Below are 14765 nucleotides of genomic sequence, written 5' to 3'. Positions count from 1 at the left end.
CTACATTCACTCCAGAAATGTTAGGGACTTTGTCTGAATTCTGTCAGGACTAATACACTGTCAAACACACATACCTACAAGCAGAAATTGCACTCAGCTCTTTGCATTGTGAGATGTTTATTGATTTATTATTTATTGTGTGTAAAAAGTGCATGATGGAAAAATGGTCAAAGTATTCATCAAATCAAACTATATTATAGTTATAGTATTGAAATACATGTGAACCACTTTTAAAGCTGTACTGGCTGTAACTGAAACGTTTTGTTTTTTTTAAGTATTGATCTGCTCATTATAAACCCTGTACAGTACCCGTATTGATCACCTGATTATACACTCTGTACAGTATTGAATTACCAGTGGGTAAACACATTTGTGTAAATATACACATTATATGCTACAATAAATCAAATCAAATTGATTTTAGGGTCCGCACCTTAAAATTAGCGCCCCATGCAATCATGATTTCAACTTATTACTGTACAACTTATGGATAAATAGACCTCTAATTAACATAATGTCTATTTATTGATATTTTAATAATTTTCGGTGAATACACTGTCGGTTGTCTGATCAAAAAAAATAATACCCAGGGTACAGCCAATGCAGCTTTAAAATGGTTGTAACTTCTAGCATTTGTCACAAGACAGTAAAACTTTACTTCTTGAAATAAATTTAATTTATTTCTAAATTCCTGACAATTTTTTATATTTTATTACCCCACAAAAACAACAATTGCATATCACATGTACAACAAAGCATACTTGTATATACCTAAAACATTAAAGGGTAACAGGAGATAGAAAAATAGCTATGCTAATTGTGTCTAACTAACTTTTTGCAAACTACACTTTTAAAGCATCTAAAAAGTACTGCTAGTTTAGCCTACTTACATTATGATTTGTAAATCTGCTTGCTGTCTCACTATTGTAATGTTATCAATGGCAACCGATTAATTTAGTGAGTGTTCATTTACATAATGACTTCATTTGAATCAAATAGTCTGACAGTTATCACTCCCCATTGCATCAAATCAGTTTGAATGTTCATTTACACAATGACTTCATTTTAATCAAATAGTCTGACGGTGTTATCACTTCCCATTGCAACCAATCAGTTTGAATGTTCATTTACACAATGACTTCATTTTAATCAAATAGTCTGACGGTGTTATCACTTCCCATTGCAACCAATCAGTTTGAATGTTCATTTACACAATGACTTCATTTTAATCAAATAGTCTGACAGTTATCACTCCCCATTGCAACCAATCAGTTTGAGTGCATTTTTTCCAACCAATCATTTTGAACGTTTAATTTTCAAACTGGTTGCCATTGATAGCATTACTTGTGGTTAGTGTGACAGTGAAGCAAAGTCATAGGTCACAATGTAAACAGGGTACTGCTAGTTCTAGTACTGCTAGACCAAATAGTTAATGTTGTGGTATTTTATACCTTCTGCCAAATATACAAATCGACTTTATAACCTTACTAGTATAAAACTCTGAGTAAATTCTTAATATTAAACTAAACCTAAACTTCTTGAAATACATTTACACCATCTTCACAGCTATTGTCAACATTGTTGCCATGGTGTTGAATGAATCCTACAAAAGTGTCTGTTCAAGCTAACCTTCCTGTTAGTTGTCATCACCGTTTATACCATCACCTTGATGGTATAGATGGACCATACAGTAAATTTGACTGTTTACGGTATTCTATACCTTCTAAATATACAAGTCGAACCACAGGGTAAAGGACAAATAATCAATTTTTCGATTTTCCGGATTTCTAATATTATTTTCTGTATATTTCAAATAAGGTTTTAAATACTGTTTCCTCTCACTGTTTTGTTCTATTTCCTTTCTGATATCAATGTCTTATCTGAGTTTATCAGCTTTGCATTAATTAGTAGCTTGCTAGAACAAACTCACTATTTGCCCAAATTAAGCATTATGCCGTGAGTGTAAACATCTACTGGTCCATGTATTACCATTAGTCGGATCAGTACAAAATTGATTATTTGTCCTTTACCCTGTGGTCGAACCACAAGTTTAAACTCCGAGTAGATTCATAATATTAAACTAATTAACCTAAACTTCTTGAAAAATACATTGACATCATCTTAACATTCCTGCTAAATAAAAAGTACAAGATTTTCCAGAGTATGAAAAAATATCTTAAAACTTGTCAAAAAACATTTCAATCCTAAAAATCATCTTTTAGCTCTTGTCAACATTGTTGCAATGGTGGCGTATGAATCCTATAAAGTTTCTGTTCAAGCTAACCTTCCTGCTGACTATCATCCCCGACATTTTCAACTTTGTTGTATATACCATAGAAGATTTTGTGGAATTAAATTTAAAATCATAAACCTGCAGGCAATCTTTACAGAGTAGAAGAATCTAAAATCTAAGACTTGGGACGGCCATCTTGTTTCCTTGATATTGTGTCTAACTTACATTTTAAAGATTAAATCACATTTCAGATTGATATTATCTGATAAATGAGGCTGATACAACTCCTGTCTAATATTCGCCTCTACCTTCCATGTTAGTGTGTATTTATTTAAATTTTACACTTTGCCCACTATAATCAGATAAAGCCCTGCCACTGATTGACAAACGTTGAGAGTATTTTGCAAATATTGTAATTTCATGAGATACTATTTTATTGCCCATATGCAATATATCTAAGTTCAGCTGCCAAGTACAGATGTTACTATCTGAAACAATGGTTAGATTACACAAGGAATGCTTTACCTCACCTGGCAAGTATTCTGGATGTATCTATGGCAAGATGGCATGTGTATACTATGGCATATAATAATTTCATTTGTGAGTTACAAAACTTACCAGTACACATGGTTAAGTAGTTCAACTTAGTACAATTCAATTAATTTATCTAGTTATTATACCCCATATTCCAGTTATCAAAAAAACAAAAGATTGTACAATTTAGACACAAGGAGTGCTGTTCAGAGGCACCTTTGGGACAAGTGAGGGCCATGATACAAAAAAAATCACCATTTTCCTGTGTTTAACAGCAAAAGTTGGTAGCATACTCTCAGTCAAAACATTCTGCAAACTTTAATTCAGATCTCGTATTTTTTAGGAACACACAGAGCTGTTATAGTGACATTATGTTGACAAATTCATGTACTGCCGTGTGATTTTAGCACTCATATTTCAACAGGTAGGGTGCCCTCTTGTGACACTTCTATGATAATGACTGCTATACTAGGTCATAACTGGATTATGGTATATCAGTGCATGATATGCATTTATAGTGAACTAGTGAACGATACTGTAGTCATATGTATAACTTAAATTGGTGTTTGAAAAATTTGGCAGAATGGCAAGTTAGGACATGTTAGGCACACTGTAATTTGACAGACAGTGTAAGAGGAAAGTAGGCCCTCCTTTTACATAAATCATCTCGTCAGTCTGCTGTATTCAGTGACACCCTTCACAGCTAAATAAATAGCTGAACTGCTGAATATAGAAATATGACAACAACAAAAAGTATGTTAGCAGTAGCAGGACTCATTTCTGCAGAAAAAGCATTTGCCCATATTTAGCTAAAATAAATCTAGCGCAAGAAAAACATATGACTACAGTAGTTCATTAGTGCGTTTTTTAACTACTCCAATGGAATAATAAATGGTGGTGTTGGTAAGCTGCTTTCTGCACTGTATATAGAACAGTTCTTGTAGCTACATGGTGACTCTCTCCATTCATATCGCAAAGCTTCAAGTTTTCTACCATCACATTTCTTAGTAGAGAGTTTGATACCATACGTACTGACTGGTTTGGTGATTGGTGCTGGCTGCCAGTCAAGTGATTCAGATGTACAGTTCTTAGTTACTGAGCAGCAAACCTGAAAAGGATGAAGGGAAACATAACTTAGAAATTTTTTGACTGTTTTAGATTAGTGTAGTTTCGTTGTTTTAGTTGAAATTCTCATGAAATGAAATAAAAAACAAACAATAAATTTGAAATTAAGACCGATAAGGAGAATATATTGTTCATGGTTCCAGGAATCAATAGCACAGTACAATATAGTTAGTTTGGAATGATAAATTGGAAACAAATGCGACGAATGCAAGACCGATAGTCTGACAGTGAGCTAAAATCTATTCTCTTTGATTGGTACAAAACTTAACGTCAACGGCCTTCACCTGGTGAAACTGTTCTAAGTTCTTTGGGTGAGTATGGCACAGCTTGAAAAGTCCACAAGTGAACATAATTTTAACTTGTAATAAGGGTTTCATGTACAACAATCAAAACTATTTCTTATTTATTTATCTATTTAATTATTCATTTATTTACTTATTTATTTATTTATTTATTTATTTATTTATTCATTTATTGAAGGCAATGCATCCATGAATGGGTCTAGTGAACTAAAATAAACTACATAAAATACATACTGAATTTTTAAAACAATGAAATGAGAGTTGTAAAAATAAAATATAACATACAGTGCAACAAAAAGGAGAACAGAAAGACTAAGGCTAAGTACCTAGATTGTTTGACCATTGGTGACGACTGATGCACTGTATCCAAATATCGACAGTGTGATTTTGGGATATGACATTGAAAGATTGAGAATATACAAGTACTGACCTCAAAGCCTTCATTATTTCTGATCTCAATTGGTGTCTTCTGATCATCAAACTCAACCAATAGTGTATTATCAGATGATTGTACTGCAACATGAGTTGGAAATGGTCCGGCGTATTTGACTTCTTTTTCACCATATGCTATAGCTCTGCCAGAAAGTGATAATCGGTACCCTACGTCTTGTTTGTATCGTGGATGGATTCTGTCACAGAAATAAGTACGTAAACAAACACTGAGTTACAAATTTAATTACAGAGTGAAAAGAGAAAACGGGTCTTCATCAACTTTTGCTGGTCAGTAGGTTGTAATGAGTGTATCAAACCAAAAGCAATTGATGGATCGTGATTTTTGTGTCTCATTTGAACAACTTCGTATGAAGGCTGTCACCTGACTGGCTGCCATAGGAACATATCATATACACTGAGATATTAGTAAAGGAAATACACAAACGGTACGTTAACATCGAGTTGTATATCCTACTAATACTACACCTCCATTTGTGGTAACGACTTGATGATATCCAGAATACAACTGCATCCCCCATCTCTTATTTACAGATACAAACACAGTCACATTCAAAATAAGTCACATTCAGATTGGTTGTCAAGGGCAACATGGTATTACAAGGATAACTCTACAGCTATGGAATTGCAACTTACGGTGAATATGGTGATTCTGGATCTCCTAAATCCATGGCAACAGCCATAAATGTATTTGGCATTTTAGCATTTGGTACATATCCGTAATCTACTGTCTGGTGCCATCTTATCAAAGGAAATCCTCCAATGTATGTTGGGTCAAGAGTGTTAGTTGACAACTAGGTGTTAGAAGAACACAATAAACAAACATTTAGTATTACATCACATTTTTATTCCAACCACAGGGTGCAGAAAGCATGTAATTGATTGATCAATCAATTGATCGATTGATTTATTATTTGGTTGAATAATTGATCGATTATTAATTAATCTTTACGATGGAATAAAACTTATTTTGTGTGTGATATTGATATTGATCACTTGACTGACTGATTTCAGTCAATAAAGAGAGAATTACATACAGCTAAAAAGAGAGAAAAGTAGCCAGGGGAAAAGGGGGAAAAAATTTATAACACCACAAAAATCAGTCAGTTAATTGATCAATATCACACAAAAAAATAAGTTTTAGTTCATCCTAAAAATTACTGATTCAATCAACCAATCATTCAACCAAATAATTAATAAATCAATCAATCAATCAATCAATCAATCAATCAATCAATCGATCAACCAATTATATGCTTGCTGCACCCTGTGTACAAACTTGTTTGCTTGACCCATTTCAGGTAACAATTATCAAGTTTGTGTTGATAACAAAAGTTTATGTAATACATAAGATTACCAATACTCAGATGAAGTTTCATTTGAAGATTGGTTGCTTTGTTGGAGTTACAAGTTTTAGATGAAATTATCCACCCCCATCATTGTTACGATGTATCACTCTCTAGTAAAGTGACCACTTCATGCTGTCATGTGACTGTCAAGTGATCATCATTTATGTACTGTCACCTGACAGTCAGGTGACCACTTTGTTTGCTGTTAAATGACAGCACACAAAGTTCAAGAGATCCAGACAAAAGCTAAAAACTGAGACATTTTGTAATAAAAGTGTCATCTTGTGATATGTTGTGGGTGGGAATTAATTACCACTATAGGGCAATAAAATAACAATGTCATCATAGCAATCTCACCTGTACAAAACCAAACGGAAAGAGTTTGTCAGTTTGTCCTTGTGAACCTTGATTAAATTTGTACCTCCAATCAGTAATCATTGCTGGAAATGTGCAATTGTAAATATTGCAAGTTGACCTATGGGCATTAGCTTCACCTAAAACACAGCAACAAATATCACATTAAATTCAGGTAATATGACCACAAGTATCTGATTTCAATGTAAAACAATTTAAAGGCCAGAGATTCAATCCCTGGTTCTTGTATTAGTAAGTCTGATCAGTTGAATCATAAATGATTAAATGAGACTGGTCTTTTATGGTTCTGGACCATCTTTTCTGATAGCTTCATTCACCAGACAACTGTATTTATAATAATAATAAAAATGTTGGTTTTTATATAGCGATTTCGCACTCTATGCTCAAAGTGCTTAACAATCATTACCCCAGGCTCAGATCTATAGCGACACAACAACCCTTTATACTTCAACTCCCTGGGGAGCATACAATCTATTACAGCCTTTATAAGAGCATAGGATTAAAGCATTCACATTGCAACCTATATCCTACCAGGTCCCTAATTATACAGCTGGGTTGACTGAGGCACAATCGTGGTTCAAATCTTAAAGCTTGTCCAAGGACTTTAGCCATTCAGAAACAAACAGCAGCGATGGGGCTCGAACCTGCAATCTACAGAGCCCAAGCCGCCCACTCTAACCATTTTCCCATCATGACTCCACTCCTTCACACCTAAATTTTAATCCTAATCCTACATTTGCATTTAAAGGCCAATGTTTCAATCCCAGACTCTCATATATTAGTGTTATCTCATCAATTAAAGACCAAGGTTTCAATCCCAGGCTCTCATATTAGTGTTATCTTATCGGTGGAACCATAAGGATTACATAGGATCATTGTTTTGTTCTGGACCAACTTTTTCTAGATCTCTGCCAGACAACTGTTTTTTAAACGTAAATTATAATCCAAATCCAACTTGGGCTGTCAGTTTAATATGCTACTGTTCAAGATTTAATCAAGTTTGCTACACATAATATCAATTAACATGTCAATCGTGACTTCAGCAGGTGGAGCAGGAGCCCTGGTGGTGGGTGTTACAACAATTGAGAGAACCTACCCTGATACCATATTGCTCCTTTAATTGTCATATTCAAGAATGGATGTATCATGGCATTCCATAAAACCATATGTGCATCCGGTCCGTCTACTTTCTCCTTGTCTTTTCCATATTCTGTCTTTACTACCTCAGTTCTGTTAAATATTATTTGAAAATAATCTATCAATACATTGGTGTCCAATTATTTCACTTCATTTGTTAATAACAAGATCTAAGAAGTTGTCAATTTAGATATTCTAATGATGTTTAAAAATGCATAATCCGAAACGAAATGTATGCTTTTTTATCACCTTTTGCAAAAGCTACTGAAGGCACCCAGAGAGAGATACTGTAAACCTGCATATTTTCACGACTAGAAAAATTTGCGATTTTACAGTCTTCATGTAGTTCACAAAGATTAATTTTCACTAATAACAATACTGGTACATTGCATTATGCAGAAATATATATTTTCGCTACTACTTATTTTCGTGTTCTTGTTTTGTAGCGAAATTAGCGAAAAAAAATCTTACGCGAACATTTCCAGGTTTACAGTATTCATCACCTTTCAGCTTGATTTGGCAACTCCAAATTATAGATCCAAGGTCTTACTACAAAATCAATCAAAATTTAGCTATCTTAGCTACCTAATGTACAAATATTATAATCTGTACCTGGAATAAGGTGGAACATTACATTTGGCAAGTGCATCGGCTGAAGACCAAGCTTCAATTGGTGTTCCTCCCCACGTAGTATCAATCAATCCGATTGGATACTTGAAATGATTATAAAGATCACGTCCATAAAACCAACATACAGCTGAGAAGTACGTAAAACTGTTATTGGCAACAGCCTCTGAAATAATAATGAACAGTTCAAAACTACAGTTATTTAGTTATTGATTGAAAAAAAACACAAGTTACTCAAAATTACACTGCATTTTGTTATTAATACATCATATTTCAGTTATTACAAAAGATCGTCTAGTTGGCCACCTGAAGGTGCTATATTCTATTGCAGATTTTGGCCAGAAATGTGGGCCAGAATCATTCTGCATTTGTGTAGTTAGTCTGTAACATATGTAAGGTACGCCATGAAGGGGCGCCCTCACACACCGGCCAGTGAGGGTGGAACAACATGATGTATCTTACAGTCTTTTGTGTAGTATACTGGACAATCATCCTGTCCCAACATTTCATGGCAAATTTTGATAACATTCTCTTTTTCATTGCAATAGCTGGGCTGCTTCAGTTTTTGATGGCTTAAATTTGAGGAACTCACACAGTCTATGTATGATACCACCTTTTCTTGATTGCTTCTTGCACTACCATGCATTTGGTACACTGAAATATTTAGCCCCATTTTCCATACCTTAAAAATCTGCTGCAAAATGCTAACCAAAATGTGTCATATTTGCCAATGTGGGTGTTTTATGAAGAAATAAATTTTAAGCAATATCTCAGACCACTATAGATTAGTTTGAGATGATACTAACTTGCTGAAGGTCTTGTCCAGGGTTCCATCACGGATTGTAAATCAAACAGTTCCTGCTCAGTGTATACTTTATCAGCTGCAAATAATCTTATATCTGGATAATTAATGGCATCCTTAGCTTCCTCTGATGCGTTGAATGCCTGGCAATCAATAAAGTCAAACAGAATGGGTAGTTAAATAATTTCTCAGGTCATTTTGGTAATGGTAAAACTTCACCAAGACTGAAATATTCGTCAGTGATGGCATTCCTGTTAATGATTCTCTTAAACATGACTGAATGCAATTTGTTAAATTTCTGTCTTGCGACAAAATTTTGTTGCAACAATGGGATTGTCGCTTTAATTTTATTAACAGCTATAGATCTGGCATAAACAATGCCCACACTGTGCCTATGAGTTGCATGATCAAAATTAGAATACAACTCTGCCTTCTGTTCATAATACTGGTATTCAAACAAGTATGACATGGGATTTCTGATCCCTGTATTATCCCTGTATTATCAGATGTTTATTCCCCTATTTTTTTCTTCGTTCAGCCAAGGAAAATATGAGTGGCCTAAGGGGCCTTTGTCAATATGAGTCGCTAGACGAGTAGTGATAACCCTTAGGTCAGGAGTATTTTCTGGCTGAATGAAAACAAATATTGGAGAATAACATAATTATACCAGCACCAATAATATCAAAGAAATATTGGGGAATTAATGGCAATTAATCTGAGTTTTGACTCAATGAACACAGCAAAACCAGTGACATGGACACATGTTGTCATAACATAGACGGTCATTGTCATGATCTAGAACAACCATTGTATTGATTTTATATTTTTTGTTCAACTTGGCTCATGCATGGTATAATTTGTTTTATATCTGTGTCTGTTATCTTACAGTCTAGCTGCAGTGGACCATTAGGCAATTCTGGTAACTTTAAAAGTAGCCACAGGTCACATAGTGCCAAAGGTGCTGCCAAGAGGGATATATCATCATCCTCTGCTTTTGTTAATATGTGGTCTTAATTGTCACAAAACACACTTATATCTTATTTTATTATAAAATGGTGTAGGCACTAAGTAAATTATGAAATTAAAATTAAAAGACTTTCATATTTCATATTCATGAAAACGTACACACAATTAACCTACCTGAAAGACGGTGAATTCCATGTTACTTTGACCACTGCATACCCAGACATCACCAAACAGTATATCTTGTAAGACCAAGACATCCGTCGAGTTGCCACTGGTGTGTTTGAATTGTATATCAAATGGTCCACTGGGTGGCATTGCATCAAATTTTATTCTCCAAATCCATGTATCATTAATACCTGACAAGTCAACAAATTACATAATGTTTTTTTTACAGAACCTGTTGCTATGGACATTCTTGAATTTAGAATGTTTGCACTCCTTTAGGTATAACTTAACGTAAGATGGGTTTATACTTTTTTTTTTTTTGGGTGGGGGAGGTAAATCTTTGCTGCATATCAAGTTAAAATTTATTTTGTACCTTCTGAGTACAGTTAATCATCACTTGAAGTAGGGGAAAATTATGTACATTAACACAATCTCAAATCACTTACTGTGGCATATGATATATACTGTGATATGCCAAGTGTGTGTCTGTGTCTGTGTCTATGTCTGTGTGTGTATGTGTATGTGTCTGTGTGTGTGTGTATGTATGTATGTATGTATGTATGTACATTTGTATGTATGTATGTATGTATGTATGTATGTATGTATGTATGTATGTATGTATGTATGTATGTATGTATGTATGTATGTATGTATGTATGTATGTATGTATGTATGTATGTATGTATGTAAATATGTGTTTGTTTGTTTGTGTGTGTATGTGTTTGTGTGTGTATGTGTATGTGTGTATGTGTATGTATATGTGTGTGTATGTGTATGTATATGTGTGTGTATGTGTGTACATGTATGTGTATATGTGTGTATGTGTGTGTGTATGTGTGTGTGTGTATGTGTGTGTGTGTGTGTGTGTGTGTGTGTGTGTGTGTGTGTGTTTATATATATAAATAAAATCATTTATACTTGTAATATTAAAGATACAATAAAAGTGCATTCTAGTTTGAGTATAATTTACCAACAATATGAATTGATGACAAAAGTAAAAGTAATGTTTTACCTTGATATGTTTGAGTGGAATACACTTTCTCCTTTAACACAGCTTCAACGGTAGCACCTTTTTCACCATATCCCCATACTATTGATTGATATGGTTCCATTTGTAACACCATGTGGTTTCCATAGTAACTTGCTAATTGAAAACTTGACTTTGGTGCACCTTCATCAACATAAAGAGTACAGATTACAATCACAATATTGTACAGTATGGATAGATAGGATTGTAATGTGAATTTATAGAGCACTTTGGATCCATTGGTACTACCAAACTAGAGAGAGTTTAGCGTTTCAATAAGGTGACAAGGTCTTTTTTTACATCTTGCACGCTTATTGCTGCAAATTACACAAACAAAATACAGACACTGATAGTACATACACAAATAAAATGTTATATGTTATTTCACTATGGAACACAAATAAACAGTTTTGTGCTTGAATATTTCCTTGTTTCATCCAACAGAGATGTTGATTTGAGTTCACAGTGAGATAAAATGTATCATTTTAAATGTTTGCATGCTTTCAGTGTCCATAGTTTGTCTTATGTCATTCATGACAAAAAACTTATGCCACCTAATTGATACTCTATAGTCATTCTGGTTTGGTAGTAATACCGTGCCACCTAATTGAAACTCTATAGTCATTCTGGTTTGGTAGTAACATTATGCCATCTAATTGAAACTCTATAGTCTCCCTAGTTTGGTAGTAACATGATGCCACCTAATTGAAACTCTATAGTCATTCTGGTTTGGTAGTAATACCGTGCCACCTAATTGAAACTCTATAGTCATTCTGGTTTGGTAGTAACATTATGCCATCTAATTGAAACTCTATAGTCTCCCTAGTTTGGTAGTAACATCATGCTGCCTAATTGAACTCTATCGTCTCCCTAGATTGGTAGTAACATTATGCCACCTAATTGAAACTCTACAGTCTCCCTAGTTTGGTAGTAACATCATGCTGCCTAATTGAAACTCTATAGTCACTCTGGTTTAGTAGTAACATTATGCCACCTAATTGGAACTCTATAGTCTCCCTAGTTTGGTAGTAACATCCAGCTGCCTAATTGAAACTCTATAGTCATTCTGGTTTGGTAGTAACATTATGCCACACAATTGAAAGTTTAACTCTATAGTCTCTCTAGTTTGGTAGTAACATTATGCCACCTAACTGAAACTCTATAGTCTCCCTAGTTTGGTAGTAACATCATGACACCTAACTGAAACTCTATAGTCTCCCTAGTTTGGTAGTAACATCATGACACCTAACTGAAACTCTATAGTCTCCCTAGTTTGGTAGTAACACAATGACACCTAATTGAAACTCTATAGTCTCTCTAGTTTGGTAGTAACACGATGCCACCTAACTTAAACTCTATAGTCTCCCTAGTTTGGTAGTAACATGATGCCACCTAATTGAAACTCTATAGTCTCCCTAGTTTGGTAGTAACATCATGCTGCCTAATTGAAACTCTATAGTCACTCTGGTTTAGTAGTAACATTATGCCACCTAATTGGAACTCTATAGTCTCCCTAGTTTGGTAGTAACATCATGCTGCCTAATTGAAACTCTATAGTCTCCCTAGTTTGGTAGTAAAATTATGCCGCCTAATTGAAACTCTATAGTCTCCCTAGTTTGGTAGTAACATCATGCCGCCTAATTGAAACTCTATAGTCTCCCTAGATTGGTAGTAACATGATGCCGCCTAATTGAAACTCTATAGTCTCCCTAGTTTGGTAGTAACATTATGCTGCTTAATTGAAACTATATAGTCACTCTGGTTGGTAGTAACATCATGCCGCCTAATTGAAACTCTATAGTCACTCTAATTTGGTAGTAACATTATACACTCTGGTTCTATATTGATGCATAAATAAAGCCTTATATTACACAGTCATAAACCTGCTCTCTTGAAATAGTCGGTATGTTCAGTTCCCATTAAACTGTACATAAGGTGTAGTGCAGGTGCAATGTAATATATAGCATGAACACCAGATGTTAGCTATAAACAATACATGCAGTTCGAGTTCAACATTGCAGAAACCACTAATCCATGCAGCTGACACTGCATCTGTACCTGGTAAATGTACTATTATTAATAATAAACAACTGGCAAATTGATATGCAAGGGGATTTGCATCTTTAAACACACTTTTATTAATAAAATATAAATACACATTTCATTAGGCCTAAAAACAATAATTGTTTGGTTCTGGTTACCCCGACTCCACCTAGTTTTTCACTGCCAACCTTAAACTTTTTGTTTTACATATTCGAGAAAAAAATAATAAAATCACAAAAAAATGTGAAGTCTCAGGAGAAATAGTGGATGCAGAAACTGGCATCAACTGAAAAAGACAATATAAAACTATTCTTCCAATCTGTAATGGCTGTACATCTGATAGGAAGAAATAAACAACACAGAGACCATTTGGAAAACAATGGAAAACCTGAACTAGACACTCACACAGAAAAAAAATAAAATAAAATAAAAAATCTACCTACCCAACCTATTCTAAGATTGAGTGTAATCGGAATCACACAATTTTTTTATTAGGCCTTAAATTCAACTGTTATTATAATTATGTCAATCACAAGTACTGCAATATGTTGTTTTAAAGGGCCATGATTCACTCCCAGGTTCACTCACGAGTTAACATGATAAAAATTTACAAGACATAGTTGAAGAGTCCATTTTCTTTGTTTTGCATTTCAAATTTGTAACTTCAATTATTTTGTAGGTGATGTGTTACAAAGCTGATAAAAAAATGAAGAAAAAAAATATATATAAATAAAATATCAGGTTATATTTATGCAGATTAGTTATTCTTTTGTTCAGGGATAATTTTTTCTATTCGCTCAACTAGACAATTGTTTTTTTCCACCCAAATATTAATTCTGAATCTGATCCAACATTGGCCATTATGTACCTAATTTACATAGATTTGTATAGGTTACATGGTAAATATTATAAAATGGTAATAATGCTGTGCTGGTGACAGGCACCTCAGTGTCACCAGACTTGGCCTAATCTGTTAAAGTTTAAATAAAAAAATATATAGGATAACTGTTTCAGTATATTGACTGCATTTTTAGGTACACATGTAATATGGGAATGGAGTATTCTACCAACTTTCACTGGCTGCTGATCATGGCTCGTGTTTGAACTTCAACAGAATATACCTTGTTATTGGGAAAGCACTGTATAACCTGCCAATATACAATGTTTTATCCTTTATACTTTTCAATCATTCACCAAGCTCTGATTTTAAGTTATAAATTAAAAAAAAAACTTCCTGGTCGAGTCTGCAGGAAACTTACCTGAGCATAAAGTCGTGAAAAATCCATACACTAATATTTGAACGACAACACTTGAGCGTGGGGAACGTAACGTTACTGCCATTGCTAAGGCCTGCTATCAGTGCTAGTACTACCGTGTTGTCCCAGGTGTCAGCTCTCGTTGAGTTGCTGTTCCACCCACAATTGTATTATTGAACTGATCATAAGGTACACATGTGACTAGGTAACAGCTGACCTAGGACTAACCTTGGGAACCCAGTCGAATTTGTTTACGTTCACCACGTGACTACAACCCTGCTGAACCCTGACCCCGCTTATGAAAGAGGTAGAACAATAAGGAAGTTACCGACCTGTCCTTATTTCCCACCTTCCATTGCGACAACACTAGGCTA

General features: G+C 34.4%; 1 protein-coding gene across 1 annotated transcript; it reads right to left on the bottom strand.

Moving 5' to 3' along the window:
- Nucleotides 1-142: 142 nt before the first annotated feature.
- LOC144447333 (sialate O-acetylesterase-like) lies at nucleotides 143-14527 on the bottom strand. Its single transcript, XM_078137300.1, has 10 exons — nucleotides 14395-14527; nucleotides 11078-11236; nucleotides 10075-10256; nucleotides 8939-9077; nucleotides 8118-8298; nucleotides 7465-7598; nucleotides 6351-6487; nucleotides 5281-5438; nucleotides 4625-4823; nucleotides 143-3875 (listed from the first exon to the last, which is right to left on the bottom strand). The coding sequence occupies exons 1-10, from the start codon at nucleotides 14474-14476 to the stop codon at nucleotides 3639-3641; spliced, it is 1608 nt and encodes a 535-aa protein (XP_077993426.1). The 5' UTR covers nucleotides 14477-14527; the 3' UTR covers nucleotides 143-3638.
- Between the last annotated feature and the right edge of the window lie 238 nt (nucleotides 14528-14765).

The sequence above is a fragment of the Glandiceps talaboti genome, chromosome 16 (genome assembly GCF_964340395.1).
Source record: "Glandiceps talaboti chromosome 16, keGlaTala1.1, whole genome shotgun sequence".
NCBI classification, from domain to species: domain Eukaryota; kingdom Metazoa; phylum Hemichordata; class Enteropneusta; family Spengelidae; genus Glandiceps; species Glandiceps talaboti.
This window is presented reverse-complemented; position numbering and strand designations above follow the sequence as displayed.

Coding starts and splice junctions, on each gene's coding strand:
- LOC144447333 (XM_078137300.1), bottom strand. CDS start 14,476: ATGGCAGTAACGTTACGTTCCCCACGCTCAAGTGTTGTCGTTCAAATA. Junction 11,237..14,394: donor TTTCACGACTTTATGCTCAG/GTAAGTTTCCTG, acceptor ATGTTGATGAAG/GTGCACCAAAGTCAAGTTTT. Junction 6,488..7,464: donor AGGAGCAATATGGTATCAGG/GTAGGTTCTCTC, acceptor GCTGTGTTTTAG/GTGAAGCTAATGCCCATAGG.